Raw genomic sequence first — 26,818 nt, forward strand, 5'->3', positions numbered from 1 at the left:
TTAAAGTAATATGAATAGAAATGTATGCTCAGAAATGCCTTTCCTTAGTCTCAAACATCTCTCAAATCTATCAACCGAGTTCAAGTATGTGGTAATTCAGAAAGCAAAAGAGCATTTTTTTAAGATTAAAACAAAACTGCACATGGTAGTTTAGCCATGGCTTGATTAAACTTCGTTTTACAAGTCAAAGGGTCATGGTGAGTGCCTGAAAATACTATACCAATTTATTCTTTCAAGGTAATTTTTTTTTTCATTTACTAAGATCAAGCGTATCAGAAATTGGAAATGCAAAGGAGGAAATAAGTCAGCAAAATAGCCACACAAATTGCTATGTAAATTCTCATTCTTCCCAGAGAACAGCTGGCACACATCCCAGCTGCAACACTTACTACATGGGCACCCTCGGAGGCTGGCGTATTAAGACACAACGGAAGCTCTAGAAATCAGGGGGACAGGAATTAAAAGAAAAAATCTTCACAAAAAGAAACACAAATTGAGGTTTTTGTTTGTTTAATAAAAGCTTGCAAGGCACATGTTTCAACTGAATTGCAACATCTACAGCAAAGCAGATCAAAATTTGTAAAACTTTCCCCCAGCCCTTTCAGGAAGTTAAACCTGTGACCTAGTTGAAAACCAAGCTGGGGTTGTGTGTGTACAAATCTGATGTAATTATGCCCTACTGTTGTCCTTCTGAGGGATATAATTGTATATCTCAGGGAACTTATTGTTTATTTTTCACAGAAGCTGGAGCTTAGACAATATTTTTGCTAGTCCACATCTGGACAAGAAATTAATCCACTTTGTTTGTAAGATATGATTATTTCAGTCACTCATTTTAATGACGCCTTTTTACAGGAACAACCACAATGTTCTCTCACATAGAAGGCTCCTTCTGTTACTTAAGGCTGCTGTGCCAATGGTGCTGCAATACAATTTTCTCTAATATAAAAAAGCAAGGTAAAAATCTTAAATGATTCTCCTAAAGTAGAATCAATTGAAGTATTAAGAATACATCTTAAAAACTATGACAAAACTAATAACAATAACTATGTCACAGTTCAAATAAAACTCAACACATTCATTTAAACATGTATAAAGGCCAACGTGCTGCAACATAGCTTTGTTTAGATGTCTGGATGGCCTTGTTTGTGGTTTTCTTAATATGTGTGTTCTACACGTAGGTATTCAAACTATGTTCTATATGGTAAGACATACATACAGCACTGCAGTAAAACACAACAGGCAGTCAAGGACAGTTAAATATTGCATCTTGGCATGGCAGTCTAAGGCATGAAGCCGAAAGCTTTGCGACTTCTTCCACCCAAGTGCAGTTGTAACCCTGAAGTTTGCTACCTGGAATGCCTTATTGCTGTTATGAAAGGATATTCATGAATCATTAACTTCAAGAGAGAAAATGACTGAAACACAGACATGTGATTCTTTGACAGTGATTCAAACAAACTTACTTTGTATAAGGAACTCTAAACTTACTTCCAAATATTACATCTACATCCATACTAGCACACAGAGGGGAGGTTCCTGCAGGCCTGCCTTGGCTCAAGTTAATTTACAAGCTTCTCTTGCTAAATGGCACTTGAAAAGCCTGAAAGAGCCCAGTGCAGTAAAACATGTACTTGTGCACAAGCAAATAAATGCAGCCTGCACTTGACCAGACACACACACACCCCCACCCCTCAACATGATGACTGTATGCCCAAAAAGGATATTTACTTTTACCCTGTACCACAGTTGTACTGGTAAATGTTTCTCTCAGTGACCACATCCCATATATTCAATAGATTTATCTGAGCATTGGTTTCAAATAAAATGTATAAGTTAACATTTTGTCAAGACTCATAGGCATAAAAATATAACTGAAAGTAAAAAACAGATTACGGACATTGACTTTTACAACAATAAAGCTTTTTTCCTTTAAATCACTCCAAAAGTGGTAATAGGTTTAAAAAAATCTCAGCACTACCTGTCAGTGTAAAGTAAGGAAGTGTATCTGCATAGAGCAGAGAAGAGTCATGCATATACACCAACATGCTGCAGTTCCTAATAATTTCAGAGTTAAAATCTCTGATCTTGCATTTTATCAACAAGTGCAGTAAGGATCGTTTTGCAGCTTTCATTTGCAGATATTTCTGTTGAAAGTTCATCCTATTTTGACAGATCCTTCATTAAAGACATCTGGGCTCTAAAGAATTATTCCCACATGCCTGATAGACTGGCCTCCAGGCCAGGTGTTACACAATTACCTAACTACAGGTAACTCTTAAGGGGTGCACAACTTCTTCTAGAACTTATGTTCTGGCTTTCTGTCCAGCTACACCTACGTTAAGCAAAGCTATCATTGCCTTTTATTGGATTTTCCATTCTCAACACAAGGACTAGGCCCAGAGTTGGAATTAAAGCATAATTCACTCTCTTGAAAGTCTATCAGTCAGCAGCAGACAAGATGATAAGAAAAATAGTTGCAGAGGAAAAGGGGGGGTCATATAACAAACACAGGTTTTAGAGGGAAGCAAAACTGCACAATACTTTCCCAGCTTTTCAAAGATCTCTGTGTAGTTGCATAATTGATACAAAAATAGCTATGAACGACTGTACCATTATTTACTAATGGTGGTGACTATAGTGTTTTAAATGACAGTTATGGCACTACCTTAATATAGCTATCTCATAATAAATTGAATGAAATGAGCATGACCTATCCCTCCCCATACACAGACACACACACACACACGCATACCTCACACACACAGAGGGGGTGAAGCCGAAGTGCAGAAGTCTCAGTAGCAAACCTAACTCTCCTGCTACACTTGCCTGAAAACAAGCACACTGTGGTATATACTGGCCCATTGTGCTGGCTGCTAAGACACACATATGCATACACACACATACACACTTAGGCATGGAAGAATCCTGAAGACAAGTTCTTTCCAAACTGAAGATCTGACCCTGTCAGCTCCTACTGCTAGGTCTAAGCCCCAGCACTTCCACCAGCATGTCTCTAACAATATAGAGATCAGTGCCTTAATCTATGGAAGTGTTGTTTAAATAAAATCTTCCTTATTCGATTTATACAAACAGTATAGCTACACATAAGATGTATAAATGTGTTTGATAAACATAGAAATGTTTACAGTGGAAGACAGGGAGAATTAAAACAATGACAATTAAAAAAACCAAACTAAATATCCAAACACTTATTTGAAAAGACTCAAGATACCAACTGCTTTTTGGCTAAAAAATAAAAGCTACATGACCTAAACGGGCTCTTGAAATAATTTTTATGCTATCACTGAGGTCTATGCACATCAGTTCTCTAACACTAAAGTTAGAAATCTCATTTACATGAAAATTAAAATGATTTAAAATGGGAAGAAAAATGTAAAAACATGGAAGACTGTCACATGTTGTAGAGACCATAAAATTGATAAATGTTCCCGTTTCCTTCAAGGATGGTATCTCTGTCTGTTGATCTGTAGTTCCAAAGAATTCCAGTTTCGTAAAAGAAAGTTGTCAGTATACTGCACGTGTGCACATATATCTGAAAAAATAACTTCCTTGATCCAAAGGAACTTTTTAAACCGAAATTCATTCAGAATAAATCCTCAGAAGGGAGCTTGCATGCTTTTTCATGACTGGAAGGATATCACAGTGTTGATTCTATATACAAAGTAGGATCTATTCCAGTACACTCGAGTAAAATAATTCACATATGGAGAATAGTTCATTTTGATTTCATGACAAAATCGTCCATATTTTGAGTAGGCATAGTTGTCATCTTCCTCACAAACCACCTGTCAGAAAGAAGACGACCTAATTAAAATACTGAAGGTAAGTGGTTACAGAATGTAACTCTGTACATTTAATTTATTTGGTATTCTGTAAATTTCATTTATGATAGACATCTAATTTCCATACTGTACAGTTCCTATAAACTGAAAATACATTCCCCTATAATTTGTTTAACCACCCAAAATAGCCTTTTTGAATTAACCCCTTTGCCAGGATAATAGACATTAAAACCAGAGTACTTCATTCACATAATAAAGAACAACACAGCAGAAATCACCCCCACACACCCGTTTACCCAGCAGTTCAAGCCTGACCCGCACAGAGCACACCAGTAATGAAGGGAAGTCTCAATTACCTTTTCCACACCAAGTAAGTTTGACACACCTATTAAAGGCACAACACACACACATATAGCCCTACAAATTCCAACCAGTTGACTTGGAAGCAAACTGCTTGTGTGTTTGAGCATCTGCTGTTTGATATTCCTGAAGTAATCTCTTCATTATTCCTTCTGAATAATGAAGAAATTTACATGATGTTAAAAAAAGGTGGTAGGACAAATTCATGAAGAAAAATCCACCAGTGGCTATAAAGATAATTTCCCTGTAATGCTAGATCGCTGGAAAATATTTGTCTTTCCTATGAGTAATCTTAAGTTCTCAGGGAGAGTCAGAAATAACATACTGGGCTAGGACTATAGGACATACTACAAGCTAGAAAGTAATACTGATCTTCTTAAACACATCCATTTAGTAAACACATCCACAGACCTGTCAACAGCATAACATCCCATCCACTGTCTCACTTTGGGAATAAGTAAATGCTGCAGTCTCTAAATACATACCCACTAGTTTGGAAAGTCTTGATAATCTTTCAATATGACTTGGACAATTTTTGTTAGCAAGCAAACTGAGAGATTTTTTTAAAGTTTCCTGAGACAACACACTATATCAACTCTCAAGAACAAACTATGTCAGTTTTCTGAAAAAAAATAAATACTTTATTCCTGTTGGCCATTCCACTAATTTTTCTACAACTACCATTTGAGGTTTCAAGTCAGCATGGACTCAGCCACGGACAGGAAGTGTAAGTGATGCTCATTACTAGGCAACCAACCTTTTTCTAAAAATACTGAAAATTCAGTTGTCTACATTTAAATATAGGTACCAGTTGTTTCATTACAGATTTAGATTACAGACATTCCTCAGAACAGATTTTAACTGAAACTCTCGCCATGAACCTCCTTTTCACCTTCTTAATCTCTCCACTATAAATAGGATAACCCATGTCACTTTTGACAATTCTAATTACACAGAAATAGTAAATGACTGGTTTTCTGTACTGACAGCACTGTGTGTGGCATTATCCAAGACAGGCTCCTTGGATTTGATTGAAGTTTTTTCCTCCCTTTGACTGAAATCATCATTGCAAGCAACAACTGCTCTGAAAAGTGCTGGGAGGTGTTCCTTCCAGTGTTAGGAATTAAAGAAGGAAGAAACTCTTCCTGATACATGAATCAAACAAAAACTCAGAAATCTGACAGTAAAACTGTGCAGCTGAAGTTAGGATTATCAGGCTTATGTGCAAGAAAGAACCATGCAGGAAGCATGGAGAGGAGAGAAGCAGCGGTATGAGGGTATGGAATCCTGAAATTGTGGTTAATTGCTTCAGAGGACATTTTAAGTGTGAAGAGGGAACAGGAACTTACTCATGCAAACACAGATCTGAGAAGAAACTGAGAGATACGTGTGTTGATTATCAATGATGGAGGTTATTCATACACACACACTCTAGTTGTGGTACAATATATTGTATACAACATGGAATAATCATAGCATACATGATTTTAGCAGCAAGGCAGGGAAAGAAAACAGATTTCAGCAATGGTAAGGAAGTTAACTGAAAAATTGATACAATATCCTTCCTGGATAAACAGGTCAGGAAACCTAAAAGTGAAAGTGACACTAGTTGTAGATTCCTGGGGAAAATACAGAGTAATCCCCCAATAACATACCACTCCCTCAAAACAAAGCAGCTAGAGGAATGTTTGCATTACAAGTTCTTTTGAAATGTGTTTCATCAAAAGTATAACTTATAAAATAATTAACACAGATGAACCGCTTAGATTTTTCCCCTAAGAATGGAATATAAGACTATATACAAGAAATGTATGTATCCTCCCCATTAAAAAAAAAAAAGGATTCAAAGCAAGGATTCACTTGGTATAGTTACTACACACTAGACTGTAATGTCAAGTAGATGCTTCAGTTCTTTCTTAGTCAGGAGACCAACTAAATGAACTAACCTGTGATTGCCTAGAAGTAACCGGTGACTCTCTCGTGTACACCTGAGAACGAGCAATGAAACTGTGAGTTTAAGGCCACTCCTGCCTTTATAAAGTCAAATTTTTTGCTGGATTCTCAGGAAGCAGATGAACAAGTGGTAATGAGATTGCTTTATAAACCCCATCTCAGTCCCTACTTCAGCAGCAAGAGCAGCACTATCAGCATTCCAAACAGACAGAGCATGGCAATGACTGAAACAGCATTCATGGTACAGTTTATACAACCAATTTTTCTACCAGATGTGGTTTAAACTATCTATTGGGGTGCTAACCTATCTGCAAGGCTGAATCAAATAGACTTGTAACGTCATTAGTACCAAACAGGCTGTACTGAACTAAATGGCAGGCTTGTCCTCATCCCAGCCAGAGTTTTAGAACTGAGTTTATCCATTTAATGATTGGCAGAAAAGCAGCACAGCTAGATACTTGTGTATTAGGAGGGATTAGGGCATTTAAATAATAACATTGGGTAAGATAACAAGTGTAAGAAACAGACAATCCAAAACTCAATTGATTACTTTTAAAATATTTAAGTCTTTGTCTACATGTCAACTACAATCGGAAAAACAAGATCAGCATTATAAGAAGATTTCTTTTTAAATTAATTATTTATGCATTCAAACATTCTTATTTTCTCACTATTACTTACATGACCATTAGCAATATCCAATAGATCTTTAACTCTGCATCCTCTTACAGGTCCCACTTCATTGCAAATTGAATCTTCTATAACCAGAAAATTGGCTTTGTAGGATGTGAGTATCTTATAAATATCCTCTGCTGACCTCTTTGAATAGATCTGATAAATCTATAAATTAAGAAAACATGTTCACGGAATGCAAAAATCAATGATAATACTGGGTCACACACACCACACACAACGATCTGCAACAACAGACCAAATGTACACACCAAGTTATGTCTGGTTCTAAAATCTCTGAAATAGGTGAAGTAGTGGCCAGCTGAATGGGAAGTATTTGTCTCTACTCATGGCAAGTTCTCATCTTACATATTTTGAGTGGCCTGAAAAGTCTTCAGAAATAATATTTTGATATTTTTTTCTGTCCAGAGTAAAGCACTGATAATTTACTTGATAATCCCTTCTGTGTCTGCTGGACTCCTATGTCCTCCTTCCTTCTAATACATTTGATTAATACACTTTCATTACATTTGGGTGAAGAGGAACACAGTTCCTGTGAAAGGCCACGTTTACGAAATTGGATACTCACATTCTCGTTTCTTTTCAGAAGATCATCATCGTTGTACAAAGGCAAACTTGACACCATCCATCCAGTACAGAGCTTAATCACACCCATGAGCTGTGGGCTGCCTGCAAACACTGCAGCCACAGGAGCCTGTCGCCTGCAAAAGCAACACCAACACACATGTCTGAGTACAGGATGCATTTCTCAAAACTATGTTCTTAATTTTATACACTGTGGGATCTTTCAAGGTGCTGTGGGATGAACTGGATCACATGGAGGTTTCATTGGGGGTCTAATTTTAGTTGGTGTTAATGTTGCAGTGGCAGTAGTTTCCTTGTCAGGAAATGTTCAGATGTGCAGCAACATGGAGTTTGAAAGGAAGGGCTTTTGCTGGGGCAAGGACTGATGGCTGTTCTCCCCTCCTTGCAATCTACAGAGCACCATTCAGAGTGGTCCTGGAATGGATCCAAGTATTGCTTTTCTGAATGGCTGTCAACTTGCGACAAAACAAGCTTGTGAGGGAAGGTAGATAGAAGGAAAAACAACATGATGTTATCTTGTATGGGAAAGATTTCTTATCATTTTTATTTGATCTCTAGAACATGCATTTCATAATCTATGAGAAAACGTCATCATACAGAACAATGTCTACACTAACTAACTATGTTTCTAGGTTTCGTTTCATTTTTTGACTATTTGTATTCCTGTTAGTGAGATAAAATAGTCATTGCCATACTTTATTACAGACTTTGGGCAACTTCTCTTGCAGGGAAGATTCAAAATAAATTTGTATTATTAGAGGGAAAATTTAAAGAAAATATACTCTAGTAATGTCATTGAATTAAAATTCCCATATGGATAGCTGAGTATATCTTTAAGGAAAAAACCCCTTTATTTTCTTTAAAAATATGAACAGCTGCTACAAATAAGGGTAGTAAAATTGCTCTTAGCTGAGTGAATCTCAATGCAATTGCCATGATTAATTATGTACTTCAAGACTAATATATGGAGACTAACATAAGAGCCATTAGGTACTTGGCATTATCCCACTTGCTGCCTTGAAGAGCTACAGCAGTGACAAACAACATATACTACCAGCAACAGCAAGAAGAAATTGGCTGGAACTCTGTAATTACCAGTCTTGCCTTTTCTGAAGATGAACAGGTTGACATTAAAGACTACATAAATACAGAAAGTAATATTCTAAAAAAATGCAGTTAAAGGTAAGTTATCTGAACACAAGGGATCTAATTTTCAGAGAAGTACAGTTCCTAATAATGACACAGTACAAATTTAGATTGAATGAGGCCAGAATGCATTTCTGAATCTTCTGGTGAGAGGAAAAATCTATCTGTGAAAATAACTTGGTATTAGCCATGTATACACTCAGTATAAACTACATAACATAGCTCAGCTCTTGCTGTGCCCTGCCTAGGCAGACTGGTAAGAACCCTTCCAGGATCCAGGTCACAGGGGAAGTCTGAATCATACATGTTCCTCTCCACGTATCCTGACAAAGTCTTTAAACCCTCACATTCAGGCATTTCATTTGACTGGCTCATGCACGTAAAAATTTAGTGTTTCTGTCCCTCACTGGTGTTACAATCAGCATGAATCCTCAAATCCCATGAAAAGTTAACATGCAAAAAAACAAGCACTAAGATGTCCACCTTTATTTGGAAACTAGGTCTCACGATGATATGATTTGCTTGCGTGTTTCAGGATCTTCTACTGTAATCAATGACAAACTCCTGTTTCTTTCCATGGGAATAATAACAAACTTAAAATACACATTTCTCCCCCCATGGAGATAGACAGAGGTATCTTTGTCTATCAGCTTCACAAACTGCTGAGGTAAAAATACCCTGACAAAAAGCAGTAAAATAGAAATGTAGGACTTCTTGCTTACTTTATCCATGTCATAAGTTCTACTGTATCAGGATCATAGAATTCTTGCAGTTCTGTAAGCTCTGTCATTATCCTAGGGAAAAACTGATGGAAATGTTTCTGGTTACTTACAGTAAAAAAAAATATCTACAGAGCATCTGATTATATTAAGGCCTTAAGTGACAAAACAAAAATGGGCTTCAACTGACTTTTCCCTCCTGACTGGTACTTTTATTTGAATATTTTGCAAAACATAGTTTATACTTAACGTGACAGCAGGAGACCCTCTCCAAAATAAATATGTTAAACACAAGTTCTCATCTCTCTCTCTTTCATTAGAATACTTAAAATTAAAAACTAAATAAACAAATAAATAAACACACAGCAAAAACATTCATCAATGTTAAGTGACCTTAAATGCATCAAAACCATAGCTCAGGTTGTCACATGCAAATGTACATAAATGATGGCACTGAACCAAGAAGATGATAAATCTCTCATGGTAAACCTCCTTGAGCAGGAGGGGTTGGACTGTTGTGAGTTGATGGAGAAGTGTTATTCAAGTAGGACAGGAGAACAGAAATTTCCTAGAAGGGCCCTGGTAATCTGCCCCAGACTTCCTTCTGACTTCAATCACTACAGTGAAGAAGATTACACTGTACTGTATGAAGTAGGATATCTCTCAGTTTATGCTCTTGAAAAGCATTTTGGGAAAAGGAGGGATTTTGTGAAGTGAGACAAAATGCCATCTGTTTCAAACCAGACCAGACTGCAACCCTGCACCATGGCTTCCCTATCCTGTCAGGTTTGAGGGCTAAAGGAACAACAGGTCCTTTATTAAGCCAGCTGATTTTGTCAGTCCTTGAGCCATTAGGAGCATTTATCTGAGAAAGGCATGGCTGGAAGCTGTCCAGCCACAAGAGGCTGGAGCATGTACATGTACATGCTGGTGTAAATGCTAACTGAAAACTACCTTATGTCAGCCCTTTTGGAAAATAGATAAAAAGTTTACAAGTTATGCCGGACCAAAGGAACAACTTACTTTGGGACAGCCACAGTGGATAGTAAGAAGTGGGAGCCTGCTTTCAGCTGAGGCATTTCCACTCCCATTACCTGGACAACTCAGCTGTCAAGTGATAGCATTCTACAACCAGACATGTTAGAGTTGCACAAGAACAGCTGCCACGTGTTTGTGTCAGGACTGAAAGCTGTAGCACTGCTGTTATACACACCCCCAAACTATTCCTAGAACAGATCGATAGAAAGAGGAACCAGTACTGCCACTCCAAGGAGAACCCACTTGGCTCAGCAATCACAGCCCTGCAAAAACCTGGTTAGATGAGGGATTGTGCTAGACTGAGTCAGAAAGCAGCCAAGCAGAAAGATGCTGAGCTGTACACTCAGCTGTACACACATAGCCACAGTAACAGATTAGGGGTCTCAAGGCATTTGCACTGTTCTGTTACTACTAATCAAAGTTTCCAAGCTCAGGGATAAGTTATGAAAATCTGGAGAGCAAACTGTTCACCATTGCTTAAAAGCAGCAACTGGATCTGCAATGGCTGAAGCCCTCTAGAGTCCAAACCCCTATACTGCTTTCATTAAAAAAATCTGAAAAAGAGTTATTTGGTCAACTAAACTAGTTTCCTCTGTTGTAAAAGAATTCATAATTCTATTGAGCAATGGTAGCATTTTTCAGGAAAATATCTATTGCTCCATCAAAAATGTGTAAAAGGTCAGATTACATTGCAATCAAACTTTCTATTATAAGACAGACGTTACAAAACCTGTTCAAATACTGTTGGCCAAGTCTGGCTTCTATATTTGAATTCTTATAAAACTATTCAAACTAACTATTTTGAAGCTATGTCAGTATAACAGAGGGTTATACTTTATGGAATGTTTCCCATGTTTTTTAGACTCACAGAAATTTAAAAAGTAATTTCCAAACACTCTCCTCCCAGTCCATCTGTGACTTGCAATAAAGAACTAAGTGTTTATTTTAAACATGGAAACATCTGTAAATTTTCTTCCCTGTACTGTTGTATATACACACCTCTACACAGTGCTCTGCACAAAGGATTTAACTCCATTATAATTTGATGGGAACTTTTCAAACTGATTATTTACATATGGTCTCCCATAATTTTATTTCATCTAAACTCACTCCCTCTCACTAAAACCAAGATTGGGACAACACATTTTTCAATATTTTAAGATTTTATTTGTTAGTATTTTGTTTGTTGAGTCAGTTTATATATCCAAAGCATAATAGCTGAATATAACATTTAAATTTAAATTTAAATTTAAAAATTTCTTTATTACAATAAGTAAGCATTGACAAACTAAATTGTCAAATACCTCATACTGAAAAAAGTAAACAGTTTTGTTTAAAAACAAAACATATTTTCAGTGGATGACAACTTCAATTGCATTATATATATTTCATTTCACTAAGTATATTATATTTGCTCATCATTTTGACTCATGTGCTTACATACAAAAAAAAACAACAAACCAAAAAAACCTTCACAAAGGTACTTTTCTTACCTCTTTCCACAAGCTGAATCCAATTATTGTGGGAACTGCCATACTCAGAATAAGAGCCTAGAAAGTACATGTTAGAAGAAACAGATTATGCACCGTTCTCCAACCTTGAGGTGTCTGTTGATTCTACTCATATAGTAAGCAACATTTATGCCTGAAACCTTAGAGTGACAGTAGGTGAAACTTAGTGGGGTTTTGCCAAGCAAAAAACTCTCTGCAAAGAAGAATTTACATAATTTAGCATAGATGAATTAATTTGACCATGATAACTTTACCATCAATTTTAGGAATGGTAAATAACAATGATGTAGGGAACAGAAGAAAAGTAAATACCTCACATTCAAATGCAATGAGAAAATCTGAGACAGGAAAAACCCAAGCATTTCAAACTTCTGCTCTTGTTGATGCTTTTGTTCAGATTAACAATATTGATATGCAAAACCCAGAAACCCATTTTTTCAGCACACCATCATTCTAGCTGATCTAATTTTTGCTTTGCAAAAAGGTGAAAATAGCTTGTATGGTACAAGAAACATTTGTTAAGGAACACACAGAAGGCATTCCCCTGACAACAAGCTACTAACACACCTACTGTGTTAATAGTAAAAAAGCAGGTCTATATAACAGAATGCATGAGTACACAAAAGAATGTGCTTACCATGTACATGAACATATTGGTACTCCTTGATTGAAAGAACACTGTCAATGTTTCTGATATAACAGAATTGTAACAGCATTTTCACAAGTGACACTGTGAACCTCTAAGCATAATATATTTATTCCTATAAGCTTCTTGAATTTAAGGTAAGTAATATCCTATCCTTATTTTATTAATAAAACTAATGCACAAAGCTGCTAAAAATCACACAAAGCAACTCTTGTCATATTGAGAATAAAGTTAGGGTTGGAAGCGGGGGAGTTGTTTGCACTGTAACACAAGCTCATCTTCAGTCACACCATTTCTCTACAATGGCCACAGGTAAACAAATCTTACACAAAGTAATTCCACTTATCATTTCTTACAAAGCAGCTTTACTCTCAGCAAGTAAATACATCTTAATATCACATTTTAAGATTAATTTCTTAGTAAAACAAGGCTTATATCAATGCTTGCCTGCATACCTGTGCTGTTTTCTCCTGCATTCCTCCTAAAAAGCACATGACCTTCTTGGCCAATCTCAACTAGATATGACAGAGAGACTGAGGTCTCCAAGATTTGTTAAAAGAAATTAAAGAGATGAGCAAAAGGAAGATGAAGACAGCTCTGCTTCTTGTGAGGAAAGGCTGCAGTGTGAACACAACTTTATCACCAGGTACCAGACAACAAGTGCAACAGTGATATTATGAATGAAAGACACAGAGAAAGCAGACTATATGAGACCCACTGCTTACAGAACAACATGTTCTTCTCATGGGCTCTTCTACTGGTCTTAGTTAACTGTTTGCAAAGTTATATGCTTGCTACCTATATTTCCCAGGACACTGGCAACAGTAACTCACCAGTAGTATGGGGTGCACAGCTTTCAGTCGAAGCCACTTGAAAAGTGTCATCCAAAGTTCAGGAGAACACACCCCAAATGCAGCAAGCATGCAAACATAAGGTGTCCATAGATATTTCATTCTGAAAAACACTGCAATAACTTAGTTGGGACTCTGTGCATGCCTCTGCACTCAAGCTATTTATAAAAAACATTTAGATGTTTTTCACATGCCAAACACCGTCTGGATGTTCAAGTAATCTGAGGTCAACTTTGATGGCACTGAAGGGTAAACCAAGGAAATCTCTAGCAGAAGAGCAGGCACCTGACTATCTGCTGTGAGATGGAGGAGCAAGATCCAAGGTAAAAGATGACAAAATCCTTCACAGAGTTCAGGGGAGGATGAAAGAAAAACAAAGGGAATAGTAAAGTCACTTGGCTGTTGTGGTTTTCCAGCCAAGAAAGGACAAAAAGCAGCGATTCAGCAAAGCTGCACAGATAATGTACTATAAGAGTTCCTGAAGAAAGGAAAGGAAAATATTTAATAAACAATTTATGATTTGCTGGTGTTGTCTGCCTCTTAAGAGTAGACTAGTCAGCTCAACTACACAATAACACAACAGTCTGCTCACTTTAAGAATTTGTGAGTATTTAGATTTTAGGATGATGAGCATAATACAAATACAAGACACCTTCAAGCTGATTAAGCTGAGAGACAAGATTAGAATAATGTCTTCCAAACATCAGCTTCTGTAGCTTTAAGAACTAACACAATACTTTTGAAATTAGTTTTTCTACTGCTTTAACATGTCAAGCAAAGGTATACTTTGTGGTAGCCTACACACAAGAAGACAGATAAGAAATCTTCTACATGCCAGTATTCCAGAACTACTCTGTTCATCAAAACACTACACAAGATCTTGCTAGAATACAATATTAAAAATAATTATAGCAACGTTCTACACTTAAATACCGCAAAGAAAGTTATTAAAATGTAATTAAATTCAAGTCTTGGATTTTGGCTACATTAAAGCTTCAAAAACATGTTAAAGAGACTAAGAACAATTGTATCAAATTTATAATCACAATTATCACTGACTGCTCCTCTACTAACTAGTACCACTACATGCCAAAATTATTTCTGAAAAGGGGTAAATTTCAAAGGGGTGAATGGTGTATCATGTCCAATTAGGAACTCTCTGTTGCTTTCAAAAGAGATACATTAAAATCAGACTTACCCTTCTAAACACATTGCTAGACAACCAAGCAAAATTGTGTGAATGACATGATAAACTATTTCTGGCCTCTCTCCAATTCGACCATCCTCAAGTTTAACTGCTTCTTTCAGTGGTTCACCACTGCAGTTGGAGAAAATGAGATATCACTTAATTCAGACATTACCTCAGGCAAAGGTGTCAATAAAAATACATTTAAGTCAGTAGTACACTGAGATCATATTGTGTCATATCATACAATACAGTTGCACTGTTTACTTGGTTTTTGTATGCAATCAATGATCTATCAGTACCTACTGTCCCTTGTTTTGGATTGCAACCTCTCTGGAGCAATGGCTGCAAATTGTTACAATGGGATCACTGTCTATGACCCTTAATCCTATTTTAAGGTAATTCAGCACAAGAGGCAGTCTAATTTAAGAGCAGGCAGACTCCACAAACATTTAGATGAAGCATGCTGAACGTGCATTTAAAGTTTCTTCATATCACTAGGTTGGTGAAGAATTATGGAATCTGTAGGATAATTGTGTTTGGAATGTGTATACCATTTTATGACAAAGAAAGATAATGAAAGTAGCTTTGAGTCACATATTCTAAATTCTAACAATATATTATAACTAAAAATCACAACCAAAATCTTACAACAAATGTTTTTCTACAAACAAGATAGCAATGCATAAGATAGGTAACATATTTTTCTACCATATGATTTCAGGTTAGAATTTTATAATAAACTTCCTCATGACAAATGGAAAAATAGTTTGAGATTATTAATTGATTCAAAATTTGAAAAAAAAATGAGGGGGGAGAAGGTTTATATTAAGTTTTTCTTTAAAAAGGTGTTGGACATAGTGTAGTCGTTGCTTATTATAAAGTAGTAAATAGCTATTTCAACCACTAGCAAACAATCAGAAGTTTGCTTCATTGTTTTGAATATACCAGCATACATCTGACCTGACATTTTCATTCACAGCAGCATAATTTTTATCTATTAGAAATCTTCATTCTTGAAATAAACCTACTGATTTTTGCTGCAGACAAGTGAACAATTTGTTCTAATACCTGAGCAGTTACACCGTTCATCTTCTACCAGGTAAAGATAATTTCCTAGTCATTGAGTTTCCAAGACAAGCTACAGTAGGATCTACAGTTGCTATTCTTAGTCTGTAAACAGACAGCTCCACTACCCCTTCTCTCAAGGGAACTGTGACTGTGAATCACTGTGAAACTAAAAATAATTGAGTTGGTTTTACTTCAGCTCTGTTCTCAGCAGCAAAAGCTGATGGACCCTATCACAATAAGCCAGCATTTTAAAAAACAAACAGTGAAGCATTAGAAATCACAAATCCTCTCAACTCCACCTGTCTCATTCTTCTCAACATGTAAACTTGAAAAAGACAAAACCAAAAAACCCAAACCCAAAAGAGAAAAAAAATTCTAGTAACAATCAGGTAGCTTTGCTGTTGGAACTGTAGCACAGATATAACATTTTTCTCTCTGGCAATGGGAAGAGACATACGTATATCCCAAAACAGAGTTCTGCAGGAATTGCACCTATGGGGAAACAAACCAATGACAACTCCCTGTCCTGACTGGAGGGATGCTCAAGAAGCTCCTCACTAAAGGACTTTTCTTTAGGAGGCTCTGGTGGGCCTTCCCACTGGTGCTCACACCCTGACAAGCTCAATGGTAGAACAAATTTTGGAGCAACAAACACGATAACCATTCCCTTAGACATCAAGGAAACTCTTATTTTTAACTTATTTTTTAGTATAAATAAGCTACTTACCAAATTCTCCTAAAAATGACCTGAGTTACAGAAAAAAGGCAAATAATTAATACTAAAATATAAAAAGGCAACAGTGATGACTGTGTTAGTCGCAAAAAAAAGTCTTGGGAAGGTGCCTGAAGAGATTCTTGACAAAGGAGCCAATTCATTGTAAAATTCCTAGTAAGGCAAAAACATCCCATTAAAGACAGTAACAATACCCCACAGATTAAAAAAAAAAACCACCCAGCACTCAACCAATTGTAGTTTAACCTACTCATGTCATAGGAAACTATTTTAAACACATCTTTGAAAAGTTAACTTTTTATCATTTGAAACTGCTTTGCAATACTGTTTAGAGTAACTGTCAAAAGCTTATCTTCCCAAAAATTATCTGTGATGTGAAGAGACCAGGCTACAACTCTTCCATAGCACAAAAGCCCAAACTCCCATATAACTCCATTATGGAAACCACAAAGCACTTCATTGTCACAGTGGATTAAGATTTTAGAGATACTGATGCAAGAAGGTATGCTTGTTCTCATTTCAAACAAGGAGATGAAGAAGGAAAAGTGGTCATCTGAGATCACAAACAAGCCTGAGGCACTGCCAAGAATAGAATCCTTAATGTTGAAATTCTAGTTCTGTAGCCGAACATACTTGATCATTCTTCTTTCTCAATTAACGAGCAGGAAGATTATATAGTCTGCCAATAAGCACAACCAGTCATATTCTCAAGTGGAACTGGTGCAGCATGTGGTTCTGTGAATGCATTCTTCTCTTACTTTGTTTCGCTTCTCTCCCTCCTTTTATTTTCCCCCAAGGGAAGACTAGAGGACAGAATCACTTTCAATTAGATGCAATAAATTTAAAGATTAACAGCTAGGTATGTCCGAACTGGCCCTAAAAGACAGATCTTGAAGCTCTTGTGCAGCAAACCATAATTTCAACTCACAGTTACACAGTGCTCTAGGTGTAATTGCACCCAGTTTGTCTCAGTCTCTGGCTTCATTGCAGGGTTTGACAGCTTGAAAACTGACATGTAGCAAGTCCGCAGGGGAAAAAAAAGAAAATCTGTAACACTTGGTAGCTGAATAAACTGAAATCCTGACCAAGAGTCCTTTATTTTCTTGCAAAACACTCAAGAATGAGGATGTGTTGTGTGTTTAAAAAATGCATCTTAGCCAACGTCACTACATCTCATCTTCCAAAAAATCCCCAACAATTTCAGTTGTGTGTGACATCATTTTCCACTTCTTCCCCTGAAAGGCTGTGAAGCAGTTTTGTAAGAGAGATGCAGCTTCCAGGCGAGAGTTCCAACTCCTGCACAGAATTGCAAGTCTTGGCTTGCATCCAGGAGGTGTCTCAGTCTTTACTAATACTCCATTGGAAGTTTTCCAGAAAATCTGTAGCCATGAACATCTTCTTGTAGAACAACATTCAACTCTTTTACAGACACTAATGTTTTTTCTTAGAATCACAATTCCTTCTGACTTTTAGGGTGTCCCTTGTCCTAATTTCTTCCAAAACATACAGCGGGGTTTCAGGGGCACCCCATAAAGCAAGCATGTTTGGATAGCATTGATAGTTCATGAACTCTTTACAGAGCCTTTTCTTTTCCAGGCTATAAAAAGCTATTACTGCCACCTTTACGTTATTATCTTTGCTTTCAAGTCTAGAAACACTAGACAGGCTACAGAAAGTTTTCACTCTTCAACATCACAAGAGAAGAAAAATCCATGAAATGCTTTCACCTCAAGGTATGAAAAATAGTGAGGTGCCTTGGAAATCTCAAAATCCTAAGTCAATTCTGTATATTTTTAAATTCAATATTAAAACTGTTTCTCTAGCTCCTCTGTAAAATTGTCACAAGACATTGAAATTTTACACTTCTCAGAGCAGCCTCAGATGTTTGGATATCTTGGGAGGTGTAAAGAGTTTAAAAAACTTACTTAGTTGTGTTTAATCCAAGTTTTACTTCAATGAACTTCAGCAAATGCTCATTTTCTTTATGAGGAACAAACATCTGAAAATTAATTTAGCAGAGAAAAATCATATGAAATGCTGGAAGCAGCTTTCACATAGTCATTCAGATCATAAAATGTCAGGAAACAATAAACTATTCAAGATTTAGCTAAAACTAACAAAGTGGATTAAGTGTGACAATTAAGAATCACAGAATTAATTAGGTTGGAAAACACCTCTGAGATCATCGAGTCCAATCTCTGACCAAACACCACCCTGTCAACTAGACCGTGGTACTAAGTGCAACATCCAGTCTTTCCTTAAACAGCCCCGGGGACGGTGATCCCACCACCTCCCTGGGCAGCCCACTACAATGCCCAATCACTTTCTCTGTGAAGAACTTTTTCCTAATGTTCAACCTAAACCTCCCCTGGTGCATCTTATGACTCTGTCCCCTTGTCCTAATGCTGGCTGCCTGGGAGAAGAGACCGACCCCCACCTGGCTACACCCTCCTTTCAGGCAGTTGTAGAGAGTGACAAGGTCTCCCCTGAGCCTCCTCTTCTCCAGGTTGAACAACCCCAGCTCCCTCAGCCACTTCTCATAGGACTACGTACTGGTATAGTATTGTAAATGTTCACTTCAGTAAATCTATCTTTAGGGTTTCCTTCAGAATATTCTCTTCATTTTGTTCATGTACTCCAACAGGAGGGCCAGTGAAAAGCTGACAATAAGTTGCCCAAAGACTACTGAGCAGTGTAAAAAGGATCATGAAAAACAGACACAGACTTACTCCCAAGGAAGTCAAAGAGTGCTGCGCTTGGCTCCACTGGAAAATAGGACTGCAGCTTAGCAAAAGTTATGAGCATTTGTAATTTTCACAGAGATTGTCTGAGCAGCCTAAAGTTCTGCAACTTAACTCGTAACTGTAATTTAACTCGTAGTTTTCAAGGTTAGGTTTTATTCTCCTGGAGATACAGCAAGGCTAGTCAATCTGACTGGCCCAAGAAAACAATCATATCTGAGCATTCTTTCAAACTTTTTAGGTTTCACTAGTTTCTTTAGTTTTAAGTCAATACTGTTAATTAATACAGCCAAGGTGAGTTTGAAACATAAAGGAAAAGCACAATAAAATATGTAAAAGACTAGAGCCAGCAAGAGGGAATTGCTAATTAAAATATAAGACCAAGTTAAAATCCTATTGTGCTAACTCAACTCCTAGCTGACCCCTACACAAAGTGAAAGTCTCTGTTCCCATGTTCTACTTGAAATTTAATTGAAATTATCTACCCTGAGACTAATCACACTTGTTCCTTGCTACTGTGCCTCCATGCACAAGAATATTGTTTTAATATTTAGACCAGTTCATAGGGCCCATCCAAGTTATAACAAAACCCATATATATAAAAAAGATAAAGTGTGATTTAAAGAGTATTTCCATACTAGGTTTCAACCCAAAAGACCAAAACCCCAACAAAAGACATCTGTTTGAGTTGCTAAAGTTTTTATATAGATACAAAATTACTTCATTTTCAGTACTCCTATTTGCTATGAATTAAGCTATGAACTATCATATCAATATGATAAGAAACATTTCAAAAGATTTTTTCAAGATATATCTGCAACTTTCCATTTAGACCCTGACAATTAAAATCACTTTTTACAGAGGAATCTTACCTTTAATAAGAAGTTTAGTGTCACTGCCACTGTAAGTACCAAATAAATGTACATTACTTTCAGCAATCTTGACATAAATGTACCTTTTTTCATATTCATCTGCAAAAATATTTTAAGAATGCTGTATCATTTGGAGTTCAGTTTAAATTTTCAAACTACACCCAGAGGAGGGTCTAGTTACCTGAAGGCATTTAGAGAGCATTAAAGCTGCTACGAAACTGAGTAATGGTGACACTAATAAGGCTGAATTTTCAAACTGCAGAAGGTACCCCAAGAAGAGAGAAAACAGGTAGATTTTGTATACTTCATGCACCTGTTGAAGAAAAGAAATAAACCATAATAAAACAAAACTATAGTGGATATACATCTTGCTTTTTAGAGCAGTAGCTCATTTCTCTGTTAATGAGGGGACTAATGGATGTGGATCCTCCAGCTCGAGTCTACAGGGTACCATTTGGCTCTGGAAACTATTTCACATCTAAACGATACTGGTCAGCCTCAGTAACTAGTGCACAATTACTTCACAAGAACTCTGTAAAAATGCCAGAAGTGGGAGTATTTTACCATGTCTCCCCATTCTGTAACACCTTGCTGTGATGCAGCATGAAGCAGTAACCACAATGCACCAGTAAGAACACAATCTGTGTGACAGAGCTGACTCCTGCAAACAGGTGCTTTCCTTGCCCTCAAAATAACTTGTTCATTGACATTCATTCGGGAGTACTCAGATTGTTACTGATACTTTCTGTTATTTACTATTTGATAAGCAGATCTTATATATCAAGCATTTCCCACTGCTGAGGAACAGAAAAAAAAAAGGTAACTGAAAGAAGGGGTGACGAATTAGAATTGCGTGCAGATGGATATCTAATAAAAGTAGAAGGCACACATGTACAAAAGAGCATATATACCTGTTGCATTTTATTCTGCAACAGGCAGAATTAAAATGCCTTATTGTTGCAACATTTCTAAGAACCATTTTGCAGAATAAATTCAAATACTTTCTAGTATTGAAAAATCAATTGGCCTTCAGCATCTGTCTAGTCTATTTTTATTGTCTAAATCAGTGCAAGGTGGGCCATTCGGGGTGAAAACGAGCCCTTTAACTCCATAGAGCCAACAGAGCACTTTTTTGGTCTGCCCCACCCTGCCGTGATTAGGGGAAAGTAAGGAAGAGGCAGCCAGGCCAAAATGGAGTATCATTCATCACTCTTTTAGCTCTCCAAGGATGTTTCACGTCTCAGAAGCTTTGTTTAGCTTCTGACCCTTTTGTTAGGAAAGCTGTCCCAAAACAAGTAGACCAAAAGAGACTCAGTTTAAAGCTATCTTATTCTTCTGATGACATGTGCTTCAGCTGGGTCCAAGCTGCAAGACACTCGCCCCTCAGTCTGTGCCCTCTGGAGTCTTGAACAGTTTGTATGACAGGCACCTCAGAGGCTGTGTATAAGTCCCCAACTATCAGTGGGTTGAAAAGTTTCAATACCTTCTCTGTCTGTGCCAGGGCAAAGCTGTCTAGCAGGAAAAGAGAAATAGCCTGCACAAACAGGAGATAATGACTATATTCCCACATCATCATGAAGGTATATGTTGAAGCATTCACCAAAAGATAACAAAACTTCTAGGAAAAAAAAGAAAAACAAGAAAAAGCATTAATTTTGTACCTATGTATCTCTGTCACTAAGTAACTAGGAGGTCATTAAAACATTAACTATGGAAATTAATTATTATTTTAAAAAATAATTAAAATACTGACTTTAACTGTATTCAACATGTTCTCAGTTGGAAGAAATTAATTACTGAAACATTCAAAAACATTTAAAGTCAACCAGAAGAAACATCATTGACAGAGAGACAGGGTAATGAAGTAAACCCCATCTTCTCCAAGCAACAGTAAAAGCAACAAAACAGTTTACACAGTGAAAAAAATTCTGCATCAATTTATTTAAAAAAGGACAGACAGCACATAGCTCATTACGACATTGTTCTCTCTGAACCCTCACGGGGGCACAGCAGGGCAGGGCACAAGTCACCTAGCAAAAACTGCTAGGTGAAATCCAAGTGACTGTTTTGAAAAGAACAAACAAAGCATCTACTGTTTTCTGCCTAGAAAGGCAACAGTGGCAGAGGTAACTACCCTAGAGCACAGTTCTACCAGCAACTCTTTGTTAAGAAACTAATTTTGCTTTACCTCAGCAGAACAATTTAGGTTTTTTTTTAAATAGCCTGTGAGAGCTGCTACTTGACATGCAAAATATGGCAAAGCCCAATTTTCCCTTGATGGTATGGAGTAATCAATTCTTGTTGTATCTGTCCTAGAATAAAGTACAGAGAAACAAAATTATTAAAATATTTATGGAGCAAAGATATCAAGGAAAGCCTAAACGTCACTTCTAGCCATCAGTGTGGCCTTGTAAGCAAACTTTTCCCGGTTTTGGTGTGAAGTAACACTGACACAATTTCACCACAGATACAGGTCACACATTTAATAACAGCACGGAAGGCCCAACCTTTACTCATCTATTCAGCAGGTCTCCTTATTAGGTGGCATTTATAGCACTGAAGCCAAAAAGCATCTGCCTCCAGCTTTTTCTGACCTGCCTCAACACTTCCAAGTGGGATGTGTCACACACTGCTTCTGCCAACCTGCATAGGGACAACTGAGGAGTGCTAAATGCTCTTATGTCCCCCAGGCAGGGAACCGCTGCCCTGGCAGCAGCTTTTCACATTGCAGTGAAAATCAGCTCACAGCTGAGAGAAAAGACTCCTTTCAGTTCTCATACAGTATGTTTTAAACAAGTGATTCAGGTGGTTGAGCACAACTTAGAATACAAACTGGTGCTCCCTCATAGCAGCAGCAGCAGCAGCAGATATTTTGTCTACAGGGAAAATTCTGCCCAGCAAAACAAGAGATTAAAGACGGATGAGGAGCATGCAGGGTTTTCCCATGGAATGACTTGACAGTATCCACATAATTAGAGGTGTAGGTGAAAGTTTTAAAAAGTGCTAAAGTGACTTAGAAGCACAAGTAACGGTTTCAAAAGTGATCAAAGGCATCAGCTTCAGAGGTACATAGTCTTCTTTGTGTCTACTGTGCCTTTAAAAGGAAGCCTTAAGCTCCTTTATCATTTAGATATTTGAAAGCTTCGCCTTTCATTTTTTCCTCTGAAGCCTCTTACAGAGGTGTATTTGGAGCTTTTCTAACTACTAGATCTTTCACTTTGTTAACATTGTTTAATCTTCTTTGCTGTTGAAAAAATTACAGATTTATTCACCATTTTTCCTACTTTCCACTGTTTACACAAGCGTAATGAACACTATTCTTAGCTACTAATCACAGATTCGGTCATGATGACTTCACACTCCTTGAAGATGCTTCCCAACAGTTCAACTTTAAAGATATATCTACAACACTTTGCTCCTCCATAGTTCTTTTATTTCAAGTGCTCTCAAGTTCACAGAAAGCCCCAGAGCTACTTGGTGAACAAACCAGGAGCCTGAACATAGGTTCTCATTGCCCAAATGAGGCTCCCTATTATTGCGGTGCTTCATAAGGGGAAGGGACATTTTCTTCCAAGTGAATTGTTTTAAAATAAAAAAATCTTGAGGTCAAGATCATCCGAGAAGATTCCACTTTACAGAAAAATCCACTACAAAAAGAATATTAAAAAAATCAAATATTATTTGCAAGAAAAATGCACTTGGATCATTTCCTTCTAAGCAACAGGACAACCATCACAATATTTACAACTGGTCAGAGAGAGCAATTCTGTTTACAGCTGTTTTGGACATTTGTTTTCATTCTTCACCAGCACAAAACCAAAACCTTCTGGGGAATGTTTTTGACAAATGAAATCGTGTGTGCACACTCCTGTATTCACACACATACATAAAGTCAGTTCAACTGGCAGCGTGGGTGGTTTGGACAACAAGGGGCCTTTCCATTAATAAAATCATCATGAGAATCAATCAACCTCTCAAAAACATTTTGTATTCAGCATAAGATCCTGCTCTCACAGTGAGAACACAAAGCTTAATAGAAAGCATTTCAATCCGGTCTAATATTTGAAAATGCCTTATTGACAAACTAGATTGTATAAAGATGTTTTTCTTACCTGTTAATAATGAACCATGCTACAGTCAGCATTCCTGCCAGCCAAGTCCCACTCATAACCCAACTGGTTACAAACAATGCAGTCACATAAATTCCCTGCAGTCCAAAAACTATACCAATGTAGAAATACACTGGTTCAATAACTTCCTGAAATTACAAATAAAAATGAAGAGACACAGTGGCAACTGAGCTGAAGCTGGAAATTATTACTATTTACTATTTGTTACTGCTAACAGTGTGCTAGGTGCTTTACAAACAGGTAAGAGATGTCTCCTAGAAAAGTATTGGGCATACTTATATTTGGGGCTCAGGAAGAACAAAGCAGTGTGAAATAAGCGCACCCTTCAGGACTCAGCTTGCTACTGCCATGAGTTTTGTATTTGCTTTAGCATGAACATTGTAGCTGTTATCAGATTTAATAAATCTATACTGCAGTGGGATATAAAGTTCACAGGACTACTGAAAGAAGTTATGTGGGGGAGGAACTTGGAGAAGTAAAGATGTGGCAAAAATGGTTCCAAAATAAATCAATAACAAAAAGAAAGATAAATGAGGGAGGACACAAGTATGCAGCATAAGCAGAACAAAGCCCGAGCAGAGCAGAAATTGACAAAAGGTTTATCCACGGAAGTGTTTTTCCCTAGGAGAATGGGCAGACAGGTACCACTATGACAGACTCCTGTACTCCAAAGGAGCTAACTTTCCTGTTTTTAATGGATAGCACAGACATTCCCCACATTTCTAAGCACTCTGTAGAAGCAAAGAATAACAGATAAATTTAATGCATACAAACCCCCAAAATCCTATGCCAGAGACTAATCAGAATTGAGGAGAACCTGGACGTGGTGAGAGGCTTAGCTCAGCTCATTCAGCAAAAAATGCACGTGTTCATTGTATACAGCATAGAAAGTCTCTCTCGCACACAGACACAACCATAATGAAAACACAGAAAGTAGGAGAAATGCACATACTTCGCTACCAGATGCTTGATATAAAACACTGGCAATCAACTCTGGGTACAAAGTCATTTGCTGGACTGCATTTATTGTCTTCAGTGATACTGTCTTATTGTTGTGTGTCAACTCATAAACACCTACAGACAAAAAAAAAATATTATTCTTAGAATCACTTACTATTGCTGTTCTTAAAGGAGGTCAAAGTGTATTCAAAGACGGGGGGAACAGACTTGATGATTAAAGCTACTAACTGATTCACCACACCTAATTTTAAAGGAAGGAGAAATTTCTGTGTCAGGTGCCATTCCACCCTACTGATCTAGCAACCATCTGAAGCACAGTCTTTCAGTAACGTACTGGTGCAGTCCTGGAACTACCTACTTACAGATCACCTTCACAGGAGGTTCTTAAGATGTGAGACAGATGTAACAGGGATGAGCAGGATGTATTAAACCCGTCTTCAGAAGGAGGTCAGGTATGACAGCCTCATCATCCTTTTCAGCCCCCATTTCTGAGGCTTCTAAGAATCATTTACTGAACACAATACGTCTTTCTATGGGGTTGAGATGAAATTGAAGCTGGCATACTTGAAGGACACATCATTCTAAAATGTTATATTTAAAGAAAAGACTTGTCAATACTTAGGACAATAGAGGGAAGATGAAAAACAATCCAAATCGCAGTGTGGGGGAGAACAAAAGCCTCAAAACCAATGCAACAGCCAAACCAGACAACTGTTTCCATCTCTGAGCATATCTTGGTGTGTAGGCTGCAATTGGGTTTCTGTAGGCCAAACCAGGTCTTGCAGGACTTATAACTGAGTGAGATAGGGCTGTTCACTCACTCTTCTCTCCTGAGCTCTTGCCTTTTCCCCATGCCAGGCCAGGTGCACTTCTGAACTCATGGAGCTAGCAAGTGCTCCTCCTTCTTTTCACTGCGTTAGTTTTCTGCTTGTTTAGGGACCTAGGATCAGTGAGCTCCAGAGCCAGTGCAGGATAACGAGTAGGAATGCAAAGGAAGGAGAGATCATTGCCACCCGGTCTGTTCTCCTTCCTGTCCCCTCACTCAGTCCTCATCAGCATCTATTCATCATAGCTGACAAGAGTAAAAACTTCTGGCAGGGACAGGATGGACCAGATCAGCTCGTGACAGAAACAGTTCCATCTTCTGACAGAGCATGGAAAACAGTACTTTTCACCCCCCATTCCAAAACCCAACATAAATTATGTTTGCATGGCAGAAAATCCACCATGTAGCACGGACAATCGCAGCGATAACTTTCATACAGGGCAATATGAGAACAATATTAACCCTGTACTAGAGTACTGATTAAAGGTAATCCGCTGGAATAGTTAAATACTGTTTACAGGATAGTTAAATACTGTTTTTTAAAAGGCACTGAAAAGTTAGGACAGCATGTGGCTTTTAATTAATCTGACTGATACACCTATATAAGAGCGTAAAATCAGTCCCCCCAGCCTGCAGGAGTTTTTTACTGTCTCCAAAAGGAACAGGACTTTTCAAAGTTAATAAAACAAATGAGTTTTGTACCTCTTTCAAAAGAAGGAGCCTTTAGCAGTTCTTTATAGAATGAGTAATAAATGGCACTGTCACCCTGAAATGTAATTTCTCGTTCAAGTTCCTAGAAAAAAAAAAATATTCACCTCCTGGAATCTCTTCTCAGAGAAGACTATATATTTTCAGATAGACTGGTTTTGTAATACAGGACATGGTTATGACTCCACTGTACATCTTCAAAGTACTCCACAAAACATTAATCTTCACAGCACTTCTGTCAGGTATATATTGCTCTCCATAACTTAGCAAACATGCTTGGAAT

General features: G+C 37.4%; 1 protein-coding gene across 3 annotated transcripts in view; it reads right to left on the reverse strand.

The window, feature by feature from the left end:
• Positions 1 to 493: 493 nt before the first annotated feature.
• Positions 494 to 26,818, reverse strand: part of DPY19L4 (dpy-19 like 4) — a 28,074-nt gene continuing 1,749 nt past the window's right edge. The window contains exons 3-19 of one of the 3 annotated variants that reach the window (XM_018078438.3): positions 26,530 to 26,620; positions 24,994 to 25,115; positions 24,024 to 24,169; positions 22,100 to 22,223; positions 21,395 to 21,526; positions 20,093 to 20,224; positions 19,912 to 20,010; positions 18,224 to 18,297; positions 16,293 to 16,451; positions 14,507 to 14,626; positions 13,291 to 13,411; positions 11,794 to 11,850; positions 9,266 to 9,348; positions 7,381 to 7,513; positions 6,801 to 6,959; positions 6,113 to 6,154; positions 494 to 3,809 (exon numbers count right to left, since the gene is read on the reverse strand). In XM_018078438.3, coding sequence (XP_017933927.3) covers positions 3,645 to 3,809; positions 6,113 to 6,154; positions 6,801 to 6,959; positions 7,381 to 7,513; positions 9,266 to 9,348; positions 11,794 to 11,850; positions 13,291 to 13,411; positions 14,507 to 14,626; positions 16,293 to 16,451; positions 18,224 to 18,297; positions 19,912 to 20,010; positions 20,093 to 20,224; positions 21,395 to 21,526; positions 22,100 to 22,223; positions 24,024 to 24,169; positions 24,994 to 25,115; positions 26,530 to 26,620 — 1,959 coding nt within the window. In that variant the 3' untranslated portion in view covers positions 494 to 3,644. Of the gene's footprint in view, positions 3,810 to 6,112; positions 6,155 to 6,800; positions 6,960 to 7,380; positions 7,514 to 9,265; positions 9,349 to 11,793; positions 11,851 to 13,290; positions 13,412 to 14,506; positions 14,627 to 16,292; positions 16,452 to 18,223; positions 18,298 to 19,911; positions 20,011 to 20,092; positions 20,225 to 21,394; positions 21,530 to 22,099; positions 22,224 to 24,023; positions 24,170 to 24,993; positions 25,116 to 26,529; positions 26,621 to 26,818 lie in introns of all 3 variants that reach the window. The other 2 variants (XM_018078434.3, XM_008924059.4) reach the window with 2 other exon arrangements.

This window comes from Manacus vitellinus, unplaced genomic scaffold (genome assembly GCF_001715985.3).
Source record: "Manacus vitellinus isolate BGI_N305 unplaced genomic scaffold, ASM171598v3 scaffold_1_pilon, whole genome shotgun sequence".
NCBI lineage: Eukaryota > Metazoa > Chordata > Aves > Passeriformes > Pipridae > Manacus > Manacus vitellinus.